General features: G+C 38.7%; 1 protein-coding gene across 1 annotated transcript; it reads left to right on the top strand.

The window, feature by feature from the left end:
• The first annotated feature begins 1,836 nt into the window (after window positions 1-1,836).
• On the top strand, window positions 1,837-16,505 carry tbc1d25 (TBC1 domain family, member 25). The gene is made up of 7 exons (XM_040152618.1): window positions 1,837-2,045; window positions 4,016-4,125; window positions 4,242-4,396; window positions 5,417-5,544; window positions 5,645-5,833; window positions 6,316-6,591; window positions 9,048-16,505. Exons 1-7 carry the CDS (start codon window positions 2,001-2,003, stop codon window positions 10,749-10,751), a joined length of 2,607 nt encoding a protein of 868 aa, XP_040008552.1. The 5' UTR covers window positions 1,837-2,000; the 3' UTR covers window positions 10,752-16,505.
• Window positions 16,506-17,005: the final 500 nt, after the last annotated feature.

The following is a 17,005-nucleotide window of genomic DNA, read 5'->3' on the forward strand; positions in this document are numbered from 1 at the left end:
CAAATGGGAAGATGATTTAAATGAACAACTCCCAAATGCATTTTGGCAGAAAATTATACAAAGGATTTACTCATAATCCATTTGTCAACGGCATGCTGTTGAAGAATTCAAAATAGTACACCAACTTCACTGGTCAAAGGACCTTACATGTGACAGATGCAAGCAAGGTCCTGCATGTCTGTTATAAATGTTCTGGACATGTCCAAGACTAAATCAATTCTGGCAGTCAATTTTCAATACTCTATTTAAAATACTATACCAAAGGAGCTATCCCCTCTTGCCTTTTTTGGTGCTCCACCACAGGGTGTGCATCTAAGCAATTATGAGTGCAACAAGCTGGCTCTCTGCACTTTATTGGCCAGGTGACTCACTGTTAAGATGGAAAGACCCTCTCCCCCCAACATATACTCATTGAATCAAAGAGAGGACGCAATATCTCAAGATAGAGAAGATAAAATACTCTCTCCAAGGGTCTGTTTTCAGATTCCATGCAACTTGGTTGGAAGTAGAGAATGCTATAATAATACGTATAAATGTCTGACTTGCTCTGTTACCGTGTGTTCGTCTGTCTGTTTGTTTTTGTTTTGTTTGTTCAGTTGTATCTCCGCTCTGGCGAGTATGTAAAATGACTGACTTTAATTCAGTGGTTCAGGTCTGGTGGGTGGGTCAGTGGTTGGGTTGGTGGATGGGTAGGGGGCAGGCTGGGCGGATACTTTGGATTAGATTGGATACAGTGTACTGTTTGCATTTTGAATATTGTGAAAATCTTCAATTAGCAGACCTTGATCAATTTTCTTTTCTTTTGACACCCATAATGAATCTGGAAAATTCAGTATTAAATGAACTTAACAACTCTGTTTTGACACAGGAATTTAAACGATGATAGAAAAACTACAGCAGCAGTGATGTTGACATTATGTTGTGTATATATCTAACGATAAAAATACACATTTCTGGGCCCTCTATTTTGGTAGCAGCTTACAACTTCATTTCCAAACGTTGACGGCAGGTTTTAAAGGGGACCTCAACAAATGAAGTTCAGTTTACTAGTCGCAAGAGTACTTTTCTGGATGTGAAAACTTTCCCGTCTTCTGTGGCTCTGGAAGACTTTTGTCAGGTCCAAGAAAATAACCCAGATAATATCATCAGGGTTGCACATGGAGACTATACATTTTTAACAGAAAGCCTGCATCTAACAAAGTGCTGCTGTTGGATGTATTGTGGGAAATGTAGGATTCCGTGTTTTTGGCTTTTGACCCATACCAGGGACTGAAAGTCATGATATCTCAGTCTCTCCTGGTTTGACTTGGACCTTTCTTTCTTTCTTTCTTTCTTTCTTTCTTTCTTTCTTTCTTTTCTTCTTTCTGTTTTTCTTTCCTTCTTTCTTTCTTTCTTTTCTGTAAGCTGTCTCTAGTGAGTCCTCCAACTTTCTGGAACTAAAGCACAAATGTTAAATGAAATGCATTTTGTAATTACAAAGCAAAAGGCTTTGCATAGCTCAGTAAAATTAACTGACAACAATGGCTGTCTTGGAAGTAAAAAATAATTCTAAAAACGTGGAAAATGATCAGCAGTGATATAAAGCACTAGCTACTGGTATTTGTGTTATGTACGGTGGAAAGTAACTAAGTAAATTTACTCAAGTATTGTACTAATACAATTTTGAGATTTTGAGATCAGATTACATTTAAAAAAAAAACATAGATCAGTTTATAATGGATTGTTGTAGATTAAACTACCCAACAGTATGGGCATGAGTTAAAATGACACTGGCTGTGCACCGGTATGGCCCTTTGAGGTTTAATGAGGTCATGATAAAGGTGTATCCAGTAGATGGCGGTAATGCAGCTGTAAACCCTCTAAAATCAAAGCAGAAGAAGAATCGCGAACTAGAGGAACTCGAACAGTGCTTTCCCCCATCATGTTATTTATCACCATGTCGGCGTAGAAGGAAAACAAAACTCAGAACAATCATTCTGTTCCGACACGGAGTCTTTAAAATGGCAAGCGAGGAGGAGAGGGGGGTGGTTCGTGTCAAAGTCAAGGTAGGATGATCAAGGTGTGAGCAACTAATAGTCTGCCAACGTCAGCTAGTTAGCTAGCAACCTTGTTGCCCTGTTTATTGGATTGTCTGCTTTAATGTTTGCTGGCTGGCTGTCAAACACACATTCTAGTGTTACAAATCGACATAATCACCCGAAACACTGTCTGTAGAACAGTGTGTTCGACGGGAACGAGGCCACCTGCGAATTTATCGTTTTGTTTATCACCAGCATTGTGTGTTTCGCTGAATTTTGGGACAGCTTGGGGTGCTAATCACTTCTTACTATCATGTTATTTGAACCTACTGCAAGACCTACTTATAATTGACACTTATCAATCAAAACATTACTAATATTCAACCTAATGCTAAATCCAAATCGGTGAACCCTCACAGAGTTGAGCTGACGTCACCCGCCTGCTCAGCAAATCCTTGTGTGTATACACGGACAGCACTTCGTGACGTCAAACGTTACCTAGAGTGGAGGCATTTTGTGGTTAATAAAAAGAGGCTCATAATTGCTATTTATTTGTTTCACTATATGTTGCAAAATGGCAGAACAGAGCGTCAAACCAGATGAGAATATTTTTTTAACTTATCATAAGACGAACTACATACAGCGCTTTCTAAATAGCTATGTGTATTGCATACTGTACACTAGATTTGGGCAGTGACTATGAGCTGTCTCGTGCAATGGATAACCGTAGAACACAGATAATTACTCCGAACATTTGTTCGGTGATTTCATATGTAGTTTTGTATATGTTTACCATATCCTGATATATATTGATATACCCTGATATATATCTTTCTTAATATAATAATAACTATTATTTCAACCAAATAACCCAGCCTTACTATAAAAAGCATTAAGCATGTGGGTCATTCCATGTCAAATCAATAGATTTTAGAAAATTTTCCTGACTGACCACCCTGGATTTGCTTAATACTTAAATAATAAAAAATAAATAAATAATGTCATTGTACCCAACAATTAGTGAGCAAAATTTTCTTCTTGTATCCTCTTAGTTTCTGAGATATGGAGGCTTGATCCTGAAGATCATTGATGCCCCACTTACAACAGCTGGCAGGCAGTTCTCACTTCCACCGGGTTTGGAAAAGGACGTCATTGCATTGTTCAGAATATTAAAGTAGACACTATTTCCTCAAAGCTTTTAATTTCCTGATATTGCCTTAGTTACATAGTGGAACTGTTTTTTGCAGAATGTCCATTTGTAGTACACCATGGTGTGTTTGATACCTCAATAAATATAGTTGGGTTCAAGTTACACACTTCATATTTTCTGCATTGTGCTCTTTACAGTGGTATGATTGTTTTCTGTCTTGCATGGGCAACATGCTCTTGAAATACAGGTGTGAAATCATTTTTTCATTTTAAATGCCTCATAAACCAGAATTTTTTATTTTGATTTTTGAGAAAAATTTAAAAGATCTGAAGTGGTTGAGTGTGAAGAAATGGTGGGCTCCAAATCTCACAAGAGTTTTTGAATACAGTAAGCCATAACTTGGCAAATATGCAACTTTAGGCCAACCGTTTTTGAAGTTAAAGACATGTAATAGTGTAGAACCATCCCTGAAAATTTCAAGCATGTGGCATGAATAGTTCAAAAGTAATGACTCATGGAACTTTGCAGTTTTTTTAGCAACACTCGTTTATTAGGGCCATGACCCCTTTTATTAAATCCTCCATATCTCAGAAATTAAAGAAGATATAAGCAGAAGGTTTTGCACACTAGTTGTTGGTACAATGACATTATTTACATAAAGTATGACGTAAATCCAAGATGGTCAGTCGTGAAAATTTTCTAAAGTCTTGATTTGACATGGAATGACCCAATTGAGACTCTGTTGAGACGCTGATACAACAGTATCAGGTTTTTTTGTTTTTTGTTTTGTTTTTAAAAAAAATTGTCATTGATAATATTTTAGAGATTGTGATGTAATGCATTTCAGAAATGTGATGGGGTGCTTCCTGTGGAGTTTCGCTCCTTTGCTGTTGATCCCCAGATAACATCACTGGAGGTTCTGCAGCACATACTTATCAAAGCCTTTGATTTGAACGGGTAGGAGTGATCATCCTGGCTAAACTGTTGTAATGACACAGAAATTATCAGAGTTTTTCCTAACAAGAGTTGTAATATGTGTGTCAGCATTTCCTTTTGTTTCTCTTTCAAAATAGGAAGCGGAATTTTGGGATCAGTTACCTGTCTCGGGATCGGAGTGGTGCTGAAATATATTTGTCTCTGATGTCTGACTGGGATTTGGATGTTGCATTTGTCAGTGCAGCCAAACCATATCTACAGCTCAAGATGGACATAAAACCTTCAGAAGACAGTGAGAACAACAGTGTATCTTTATACCAACTAACAAAACCTAAAAGTTTAAAGGAAAAAATGCAAAACTTTGAAGGTCTTAATATATTAAAGAGAAGTGTGGCGCCTGCAGACACTTATAGCAAAATGTGACATCTGCAGACAATTTTTATTATGTACACCATGTATTAACTTAAACTGTAAAAGACTTTCATATATGAGTGAAATCAAATGTCCCTTAAAGGGTTCACATTTAAAGAAGACAACACATAGTTAAGACAATAGTTAAGCAGGAAAATTGGGAGATAAAGTGGTAATACACCACCTGATAAGACATCGTGGCATATATGCCATGGCATATACGAAAGACCAGGGGAACGTATAGTAGATCTTTTTTTATATACTGGAGTGAAGCTAGAGCAGCTTAGAGCTTAAAGTGTTATTGAAAGTTTTTAAGAGAGGAAGGAACCACTGAATTGTCAGTGTATTGGGGGTGTTTTAGAATAGGAGAATGTATTGCCATAAAGAGGGATCAGGAACAGGAAAGGGGACTCTAGATAGCATCAAGAGACATTTGGATTGTGGATCCAGGAGAATTGTATCTGAATATTAGCTGCTCAATAGCTGCTCAATAGATGCTCAAAATGATATTTTTTGTAATGCAAACCCTCCAGCAAGTTTACATTTTCCAACTGGGATTTACACTGTTTAGAATGAAAAACAAACTGTGAGGACTGTGACGGCAAATCCAAAAGCTTTAGTCTGTATTTAATTAAGTAGTTTATGGTGGATTATGAGGTTTGCACAAAAGAAGGAGTGTGGATTATGTTCCCCATCACTTCCACAGGAAGTGCATTAGCAAGAGATCTTTTAATGAACAGGAGGAATGATTACAGCGAGCAAAACCTGTTTCATTGTACTTATGGACACCTGACCATTGTTTTAAAACAGATTCGAAAAATTGTGAACCTGTCCTGTAAGTCGGGAGTATAAAATAGAGGTAGAACGAAAAGAGATGATTAAGTCTCTTGGTCAACTGCAGGTCCTGTTATGGAGGACTGGGACATCATAAGCCCCAAAGATGTGATTGGCTCTGAGCAGCTCCTTGCAGAGAGGACTAGGTCTTTGGCATCTGCAGCTCTTCCCTTCACCCAGTCTCTACTGTCCCAGGTTCCTTCACCTTCTTTAACCTTCCTCATATAGTCTCTTTTACAAGCTACCCTTTATGAGTCAGGGTCTTTGCTTATGTGCTTGTTTCACTTGTGTTCAGGTGGGCCGGACCTTGTCTAGAGTCCAGCAAGCCTTCAGCTGGTCTTATGGGGAGGAGATCAAGCCTTTCAAGCCTCCTCTGAGCGACGCTGAGTTTCACAGTTACCTCAATGGACAGGGCCAGTTAACACGACCTGAGGAACTCAGACTGCGAATCTACCATGGTGGTGTGGAGCCTTCACTGCGCAAGGTGTAGCCCCTGAGTTTTATTAGAATTACATACCATTCCCATTTACTGCCGACTTTCCCAAATAATCAGGGTTGCGCGTCAGTTAAATTTAATTGATTATGATTCTGATTCCGCTTGTCAATTCAGGTTCTTACTGAATCCTAGTTGTGACTCTTGATATAGTATATCAGCAAGAAAAGAAACCAACATATTTTGTAAGCAGAAATCACCTTTATTTTCCGCTAATTAAGGCCACTATAACTAGTCATCTATCATAAATGATTATGTAGTTTGCGATTATTCACAGGGTTTCCCTCTCTATCACCCAAAGAACAAAAACAGTACTGTTTTCTGCCTGTGTCTCATGCACACGTAAAATGTGCAAATTGAAATTATATAATGAAATGAAAAATCATGCATTCATATATTAAATGACATAATTAGTATTTTATGACTGTGAATCAATTAAGAATTAAGTTATGCATTGTCTGCTGTTGTGTTAGGTTGTTTGGCGGTACCTCTTGAATGTCTACCCTGATGGACTGAGTGGCCAGGAAAGAATGGACTACATGAAGAGGAAGACGAGGGAGTATGACCAGTTGAAGAGAGAGTGGACAGCTCGGGTCAGTAACGACGACCTTGAATTTATCCGTGGGAATGTTCTCAAAGACGTCCTGAGGACGGACCGGGCTCATCCATACTATGCAGGCTCAGAAGACAGTCCACATTTGACTGCCCTTACAGACCTGCTCACCACATTTGCCATCACACATCCACAGGTTTGTAGAGATGTTACAATCAGTTGGCTTGTATCTGTGTTAGGGTTGGGATCGGGCAGGCACACTTCTCTTGATTTTGTCTTGGGAGGGCCCACAGTGTGCAACATTAAAAACCCCTGCCTTAACCTTCAACATTTACAAAAGATAAGTTTAAAATTACATTGTTATTGTAGGTGTTTGATAACATTATGGAAAGGATTCCTACAGAGATAGACGTGTGTCTAACACATAACAGAAGTCTCACTTAAGGAGAAGTCTCGCACTGAAATATCACGGGAGGTGATTCGACAGTGTAAACGTGAGAGAGAGTTAGAAAGAGGCGTCTGGAGTACAGAAAGCGTAGCTTACTGTTATCTAAAATATTTTAAAAAACAGTGGTTCATGTTCGCGCATTTCCAATTGTGGCAACAAAATGTTGCGCCACACTTTGCAAAGCTTTCATTGAATACCTTTGGGGGACAGGGAAACGCTGAAGTTGTGGCTAGTTTTGCTACAAATTGATGAAAACACTCCTGTCAGTACAGTGCGCCTTGCAGACCATTGTGTTTGCAGTGACCATTTTGACCAAGATGACTACTGCCAGACAAATAGGATGATTAATCCTACACCAAAGCACTGTTTCCGGAAGATAAGTGCTGTCCCAGGAGCAGAGGGACCTGCTGCAGACAGAGTGCAGGTAATTATTAGTAGCTAAAGTTATAGTGTTAACCTGGCCTCAGTACAAATGAGAGCATGTCAGGATAACAGCAAAAACAATCACTCAATAAGTCAGTAGTTTGTACAAAATATCCATTGAGTCATGACTAATTAGAAAGTAATTGTATAGATTAATTATAAGTGATATAAGATTAATAAATGATATGAACAAGCTTACATGATCAGGGTAATATTGTTGCCAAAGTATGTGTACATTGTTTAAAAAAAAGTCATATTTATGCTTACCTATTAAATGACCTGACCGTTTTTATGCCAACTTGCTGGCAATGAATGATGATGGTAGTTATTACTGATAATTATTATGATTATTATTGATAAGATGCGGTGTAACTTCTCCTTTTTTAAACATTAGAAAACACATTCCCCTGCACAAATAATGTAGGCACTGGGAATTTTACAACAGAGACCATAAGAAGCGACACGTTAACAAAAAGGTCTGTCTTTGTAGGGATCCTATCCATAATGTCCGACATTTATAATAATGATCCTAGCCTGTCAGTGGCAAAAACAAGCACCTTTAGTAGACATACTTTGGCACAGACAAATGCCCCTTTGGATTACATTGCAGCCATTTCACAGTTGCCAGTTATAGCGTTCTCGCTCAATATTGGACCAATTCCAAAGATTTTGTCCCTGTTATTATTCATTTAGACCCAACAAGATGGGGAAATAAGGCCCAGGTTTAAAAATACCTGAATTATCCTTTAAAGGTTTGATAAGAGATTCATCGGCCTCAGACCTTAGTGATTCTAGGTATTTTGCCATCTAGGAACCAGATCCAAAATGGAACCGGCAATTTGAACCTAACACAAAAAAGACACTGGCCGACAGCAGGGCACACAGCTAAAATCCCTGGGCCTCATTTAACAAATGATGTGCGGAGAAAGTTCTCAATGTGTGTGTAGGAACTGTCTGTAGAAACTGTCTGTAGGAACACAAAAGCCAGTATTATCGAACATGTGCATACACAGCTTCTCACAATGAGCAACGATAAACCTTGCCTTGCCTTCCTGTGACTAACCAGCACCTGATTGCTAATGCTGGCTGCGCATGGGGAGTTCTGTTCACTGATAAATCTTACCTGTTCTGCATCCATCTGTTTTTGCACATACATGCTCATTTAATGCAGATGCCCTCAGAATGCCAAATATGGTCAACACTTCCGTTTGAAAGTCCTAGTAGTCTATATGCAGTTACTTGTTGTGGACAAAAGCAGCAAACACGAAAGATAAAGACAAAAATTATCACAGACAATGATATTAAGATACTGTAGCATTAAAGATCCTTTTTTAAGGATAATCCTTGGACCAGGCGTGTGGGAAAACTTTCCAGCATGCATGGGGGCAACAGAGTTATGGACATAAGTCTCATTCTACATGTGTTCCTGTGTTGTTATTGGTGTTACTTTATTTCACAGTATGTTCCACAATGTTTTCAGCATTTTTACACTTTATTTCTCACATTACAATTAGTTATTACAAGTGAATGTGGTGAGACCACCAGTGGTTGTCTGATAAATAGGATTCTCTTTGAAGAGATGAGTCTATGGATGATAAATGAGCCCCTGGTTTACCCTTGAACTAAAAGACTGAATAATGAATACTGTTTCTTTGAATCTTCCTGTAATCTACAATCTAATTTTATTCATAAAAGCATATGTATACCTACATGATTTAAATTCTGTCTTTGTTTGTAAACTGTAGACTTTTGTAACTTTGTGTGGATTTGTTGTTTTTCAGATATCATACTGTCAAGGCATGAGTGATATTGCCTCCCCTATACTTGCAGTAATGGACAATGAGGCACATGCCTTCATTTGCTTTTGTGGTATCATGAAACGTTTGGAGGGGAACTTCCGGCCAGATGGGCAACTCATGTCTGTTAAGTTTCAGCATCTAAAGCTGCTTCTGCAGTACTCTGATCCTGAATTCTACTCTTACCTGGTGTCCAGAGGAGCTGACGACCTTTTCTTCTGTTACCGCTGGCTGCTTCTGGAGCTCAAGCGAGAATTTGCGTTTGACGATGCTTTGAGGATGCTTGAGGTCACCTGGAGCTCCCTACCCCCGGATCCTCCTGAAACAGAAGTGGAGCTTCTTGGACCACCACTGGAGACCGATGAAACAATGACCTACAGAGACAAAGACAAGACACTTGAGAACTGCTTCAAAGATGATAAGGAACAAAAGGAGAAGCAACGTAGGCGACATATGCTGAGGCCGTCAAGAGAAGAACCAGATGTGAGCAGGAATGCCGTCGTAGAAGAAAAAGACAGGCAAAATCCAGGTGCTGGAAAGGGAAGTCAGGGCTGTGATTGTGATATTCATAAAGTGAGCATGGAAAAGGCAGATTTGCAGACTCCTCCTTTTGAGAGGCAAACTAGTTTTGGAGAGTTTAAATACTATACTGCCCGAAATGAAGATAGTTTGGATATGGAAGCTGCTGAGCAACCAAAGGGTTTGGTGGCTTCAAAGTCAGTACCAAGCATCCCAAAGCGCCAGTCCACAGTTGACAGTGAGGAGGACCCAGGAGAGAGAACACCTCTCATAAAAAACTGTGACAACAGTTTCTCTCTAATATCATCACCTCCCCTCTTTCCTAGTCGCCTACCAATCTGGAAAAGTGGCTCCTCTGTCTCTCCCACATCTTCAGCTTCACCCTCCAGCTGGCCAGGAGCTTCTCCAGACTCTCCTTCAAAATCCACATCCCCATCCACAACCAATGGAAGAGAGGCCTTACCAATAACTGTCCCAAAAGTATTGACTTCTTCTGCCCAAGTGCTCAGCAGTACAGGGATCAACTCACCCACAACTCCCACTGTAAAATCATCAGTTGTGTCTCCCTCCCACACTCAAAATCAATCCCTACACTCTTCACCTATTTTGTCCTTTGGACGAGGCACCTTGCTGTCTGGCAGCAGGTCTTCCTCCAACAATCTCCCTTCACCTGGCAACAAATCCCCCAGCACCACAGCTATTATGGCCAGTACTTTGAAAGCTGAGACCACCAGCATCAAACCGTGTTCCCTACCGCCGCCTCAAGAGTTCGGCAAAGGCAATCCTTTCATGCTGTTTCTGTGCCTGTCCATCCTGCTGGAGCACCGAGACCACATCATCAAGAACAGCTTGGATTACAATGAGCTAGCCATGCACTTTGATCGCCTTGTGCGGCGTCACAACCTGAGCAGGGTGCTGCAGCGAGCAAAGGCCTTATTTGCAGACTACTTGCAGAGTGAAGTGTGGGACTCAGAAGAAGGGGATGAGGTTAGCTCGGACTCCCCGACAACAGTTACAGCTGCTCAACACTCACCTTCTTCAGCCATCTCCGCCAGGCCTGTTTATAGCCCTTTAGCATCGCCTCAGTCATCATCTCTGAACTCAACCTATAACCTCGCAACCACCATTCCCTCCCCAGCAGCTCAAGTTTCCCTTTCCCCCACTTCCTGATCCAATCATGCACCATTGGCTTCCCATCCTCAGTGAACAGAAGAATAACTGTGGCCCGTTGGAGGTGTCAATCTTTTTTAGTCAGCTACCACATTTGGCTGTTAATAGTCTTCTCATTCTGTATATGCTAAAATATATAGTTATATTCCTTATGTCAGTTGTTGTTATGTCATTGTAATGTTTTATTTTTTCATCAACCTTCCAGTTGATGGAACGGTCCTTGAATAGGGTATTGAAGAGCTTAATTTCTCGTCGTGTCCTGAGGTTGCTGATGCATGACATGTTAAACCCTGTGATTCAGGCATTTGACAGTCAGGCTGTCTGAGTTTTGTCAAAGCCAAAAACAGTTCAGCCAATTGGTGCATTTAGCCTGTGTTGCCCTCTTTATTAACTTTGTTTACAAGTTCATGTTATGTCCAATAAGCCACAAACGTGTCTTAACTAAAGCACTCAAATTATATTTGTTAAAAACATAAGGGAAAATCCAGACTCTGATTTGTTGAAACTCAAAGCTTAAATGGCTCTTGTTCATACCGACTTTTACAGAAATAACTGAACTTGTTAACCAAGATCTAAGCAGTTAGTCAGTCACAAAATAAACTGATGACAAAGCCAGCACACATACTGACATAATCTTCCTGACCTAGCCTTTCACCCTTTCACCTTAAAGGGTAATTCAACAATAATTTTTAATTGAGTAAAAAACTGCTGCTGCGGTGCTGTCTAAAAGTGTGTTCAGACAGAACACAAGTTGAATTTTAGATGTGGCACAGTTGCATACAGATTTGATTAAAAGATGCATGAGGGTTAGAATTCATGTGAAAAATTAGTGCTTATTCTGGGGCTTTATGAATCAACTTCATAAACATAAAAGCTGCAATGAAAAAAACAAGAAACTGGAGCTCCTGGTGAGTTCTGAGATCAGTCAAAGGCTGAACTGTCACATAAACACAGTCCAGACACACTATTGCTGCAGACTTTCCCAAATAATGTTGCTATCCAGCTAAAGCTAACATCTGTAACATAACTGTCTTATTGAGACCAATAAACACAGACTGCACAGTCTAGTGTTCAAGTTCCTGTGAACAATATGAGGAAAAAATGTTGCTTTGCCTTCGGTCAAAACACACTTTAAAGGCCCAATTACACCAGCATTTGTAACATTTTAATTTTAGAACAAAATCAGTTGATTTCAAAGGGATGAGTGGATTTGATTTGGAGGGGAGCTTTTGTGTAGTTTATCTTTGGTGAATTTGATACACAAATTCACAATGTTAACCAATTCAAACTGCCTTTATATTGCTGACTTTGGAGAAAACAGAGAGCTGGAGATTCTGAAATAGAGGAAGCTATCATGTAAGCAGTATCTTGCCATCCAGCTTTGTGTAACCATGTTTAGCTAGAGTATAAGCTGCACCACTAAAGAGATACAGTCATTCGTTGCCAACCATGAACCTCAATGTCCCTATTTTGAGTCCAGCCAGGAAGCCTTGTTGCATGTCATTCCCCTTCCCTCTCTCCACTGATATCCAGTTCTTCTATAGGCATAAAATGGCCAAAAACATATTATTTTAAGAATCCAAGATGTCCAAGGCCCTGCCCAGGCATGCCGAAGATAGCACAGCTGAGTAAAAGAGCAGAGCACGAGAGTCTGTGGAAATTTTGGATTTAAAATGTAGGTGTCATCATTTTATCACTCTGGGCAGACTGTAGACCTTTATGATATCATAAAAATACCTTTTTCAGACTTAACAAGCTGCAAGACAAATTTGTTTTGCCCAAAATAGCAAAAATTCCTGTTTATCCCAGTTCTATAAATCTGCTTTATAAACATACAGAGTTGAGAGGAAAAAGGAAAGTGGAAGGCAATAAAAGAAATAATGAGTCCCTGCTGAGGTCTGAGTTCAGTCAGAGGCTCAGTCCCACACACAAGGGTGGTGCGTCTGTTGTTACCTTCCAGGTAACATTTGTGCCATCTGCACAGTGGCTGTTTGGGGAGTATAAGCACACGCTGCACAAATGGCCCATCACCCGAATTCATGCGAATGACTTGAGGCAAAATTTTGGTTTTCTTTCTGTCTGAACACATTTTTGAGAAAATAACCCTGATGATGTCAGAGTGATGTCATCAGGGTGATCTCAGCTTTGGCTTGGAGTATACAAATTTGTAATAGAGAGCCTTCATCACACCCTTGGGTCCACAGTTTGAAAGACATGGGCATTTACCAGGCAAAGAGGGTCTAACAAAGAGATTCTATTGAATTGCATTATGGGAAATGGAGGATACATTGTTTTTGGAGTGTAACACAATATGTGGCTAATAGTCACAGCTGCCTCTGCTGCTTTAACTTTGACCATTCTTTTTTAATGTTTCTCACAGGTCCCTCAACTTTATGAAAGTGTGACACTAAATCAGTAGAGTACTCTTTTTAGCCCACAAATTCAAGACACGTTGCTGTTGTCTGTTGGATTTTTCCTTTTACTCTTCAGAATTGCTGTTGCATCTGGATCTGAACTTGATGGCATAGTAAGACACCCAGAGACCTGGGTCTAAACAAAATAATGTTGCGGGGGCCCATACATTCCACCACTTAAAGATTCCCATTCATACCATATATTTTTTATGCTGTAGATGAGCCAAAATTAATTGTCTTTTTTTAGCCTGTCATCTTGTTGCCATGAGCTTGATGTTTTTTTCCATTTCTGATATGGACAAAAACTAAACTTTCTAAAGGTTTAATGTTACTTACATGGCTTACTGCTTCAGTTTAAAAAAAGAAACAAAACAAAAAAACAAAGATTGACATTTTTCCCCAAGTGCAGTATAGGTAAAGTGAAGTAAAGTGGAAATGTCTGACCAATGTTTTCAAAGATTTTGGATTAGTGCAATGAGTATGTATCAGTGACGTGTTCCGAAGGGGGTTTAACATTAGCTTAACAATTCTTACACAGTCACAGGTGTGTTTTTGTTAGTTTTTCATTGTTTTTTGTTTTGGTTTTTACAATTAGAATGTCACTCAGCCAATCACAAAGTCTCAAATGCGACTTTGTTACATAGCTGGGGTCTCTGTAGTTAGAGCAGGACACAGCGCCTGATCCTTTTTGTACTGATCACATCACACAAAATAGTGACATCCTGTCACGTGGTCATGTTACACTATGAAGATATGTGGATGCAGTACTGTAGGGAGCAGTCGGGTGTTGATCTACATGTACAAATACCATTATGTTGATACACCGTATGTGCTGGACTCATACAAAACTACAAACTACAATAGTGAAGTAAGTACTGTACATTATTTAATGCTTTGGTGGATCATTTTTCAGAGATGTATCATTTTAGCACTTTGGTTATTGCTGTTTCCCAAAGACTGTCTTTTTGCTCTGTTTATTATGATTTCGACAAAACCATCGAAATATTTGTCTAAATAAGGATAATTTAATGCACGATTGCAGGTATCACATATGACAGTCTTTGCTTTTTGTAGTTGCTGAAGGTAGAGAGAAAGTATTAACTTAGTCCCGGCTGTATATTCAATATCTTTACAACTGATTCTTCAGTGTCATAGACATTATAAAGGGGAATATGATGTGATGCCACTTGTCATGGCCAATGGCAAAAATATTAGTTTGTGTGCAGCCTTCTGACAGAGAAGTGCCTCACTTGTTTGAATCAGTAACCTTGATTTATCTTTTGTGGTCTCAACAACTGTCTACATTGTGTCATCATCCTATATACTGATGTAAAACCTAGTTTCAAGGCTGAGGGATATTTAAATTAAATGATGTCACTGGATTGTATCAATGATTGCTTTCATGCATGGTGTTCACTACAGAAGAAAAGTCAGTTTTAACCATTTAAAATCTACATTACAACAGTATCTAACCATATTTCACTGACTCTACATATTTCTACATGATCCTTATCTTAATGTGTCATTGACTTTTTCTGGAAGCCCATTTCTACCAGGACAAGAGAAGTTTGTATGCATATTTTTATTTTTTAAATGTCTTTGTCAAAAAATAAAGTACATGACGACATTAGGTGACTAGTAGAGTAAAAATTATGATATACTAAATCTAAATTAAACATTTTTACATTGTCTAAATTTGGACTTGAATCAAAATTATAAGATAGTCAAAAATACAATGCATAAGGTCAAGAAGAACTAAATTAAAAATTATTTTTAAGTCAAAACTGAGACACAAAGTCTATATTTTGTCTTAGTATTTGAATTTGGACCTGTAAGTATTTTTATTCTTGTAATTCCTATCTTTTCATCTTCTTTGTGTGAAAGGAATGTGCTCCCATACTTGAAAATGTCTCTTACATCGTAACTTGAAGGAGCTGGAGATGTTCCAAGCACCTCAGGAATATATTTAAAATTATTTTATTCCAAACAAAGTAGATCTGTAAAAAGATTTTTCAGTACAGTGAGATGTAAGGCAAGATGTAATTGAACTCGCCACTGTAGTGGACATCATCCATCCAAAGGGTTGATCCTGTGTTTCAATTTGGTCCAAAAATGGACCAAATGCAACTAAAACTGTGATGTAATTTTTCATTTGCATAATTGAAAGGGCTGAGGAGCTATTTTAAATGTTAAAATTCCTAGATATTCAAATTGTAACACAAGAAAGCCACCAGTCAGCAACACTATGCTAATGTGTCATGGAATCATAATATTAGTTTGTGTTTGACTATTTGTGACAAGATACGAAAATGCTTACAAGGCTCAGCCTTGGTGTGCACTTTGATGTGGATTCAATTAATGCCACAATGGCTTTAGCATCACAGAGAGAATGGGAAATCAGTCAAAGAGAGTTATGGGTTAACACATCCTAAGAAGTGCCCGTCCTGATTTTGTGGTAAATCCCCAAAATCTTCTCCCAGTTCATTATTAATATTTTGGACCTCAACATAATTCAGTATTGAGGAAAGTGGAGATATATACACACCAGAACAAAGTCAGGAAGTGTATATCTCCAAATTGTCTTGAATTGTCTGTTCTCAGCATTGTTTACCTTTAATACTTTATTCTTGGTTTTAAGTGGCCTATATTATGTATTCTCAGTAGTCTGTAATGCCGAAGGCCGAACAGGAAGTGTGATGGCTCCACCTGCTAAAGGGAAATCCCTCTCTGACGAATGCTTCAGTTTTAAGCAGAAACTAAAGTAATTTCATGTCTCTAGACAGACCCTTGTGATTATTGTGATTATTACTCTTACACTTGGTTTGGCCTCCTTTTGTATATCAGTATTTAATAGAATATTCAAAAAGAACTGAAGTAACTGGACTAGCTGGACTATGGGCTAGCAATATGTGCATTTGTTACAAAAAAAAAAAAAAGATTTGTTTATCTCATTAAATAATATATGTGCACAAAGATAAACTTTTTAATCATACAACACACAACAGTGTTACTGATTGTATACTGGACACAAATAAATAATAATCAGTGCAACTGATTGGGTGAAGGATGGTTGTGTTTTTGAGTTGATTGAAAATTCCTACGAATGCCTGAAAGGTCAACTAAAATGTATACATTTGGAGTATAATACTTTGTTGCTAGAAATCCTCTTTATTCACACAGGTTGAAAATACCTGGAATTCTTTGGTGATTGCAGTAGTGATCAGACAGCACATCAGCAGCATGTGCTAAGTACTCTTTAGAGCTGAACATTTAGTAATGTTTGTTACGTTGTCCTTATACAAGACTTCCTGTAAGGCTCACAAAACAATATGTAAAGTGAGACTGTAACTTGTGAAGGAAGAATTACAACAAAAAAAGTTGAATCAATGAGCAATAAAAAACACTTGTTCAGTTCAGTACATTCAGAGTTTCCTGCTGCAGTCTTACTTGGCCTGGTCTGACCTGTAGCTTCTGGAGTCTAATATTAACTAATGGTAGCAAAACTTCAATAGATATTGCTGTGCAACTAATATTACTGAGTCAGTTCATGACGTTATGTCTTTACTTGTTCCACTACTTAACTAGATTTTAACATTTCCCATAATCCAATATTTATCATTTGTAGCCACAGTGGCAGCTGTTCATCCAAAGATACACATGCTCTCTAAATCCCCTCAAATGCTTCCAAAAGGCTGCAGTGTTCACTATACCCCACAATATAAGCTTGTTAAGATGGCACTAATGATGATTTTATTGTTCTTAGAGCCATGCAAGTGGTGAGGGTGAAAATGTAGTTTGTCCTGTGGGTTGTGCTAGAGGAAAGGCCATGGAGTCATTAAA

This window comes from Xiphias gladius, chromosome 18 (genome assembly GCF_016859285.1).
Source record: "Xiphias gladius isolate SHS-SW01 ecotype Sanya breed wild chromosome 18, ASM1685928v1, whole genome shotgun sequence".
NCBI classification, from domain to species: Eukaryota; Metazoa; Chordata; class Actinopteri; order Istiophoriformes; family Xiphiidae; genus Xiphias; species Xiphias gladius.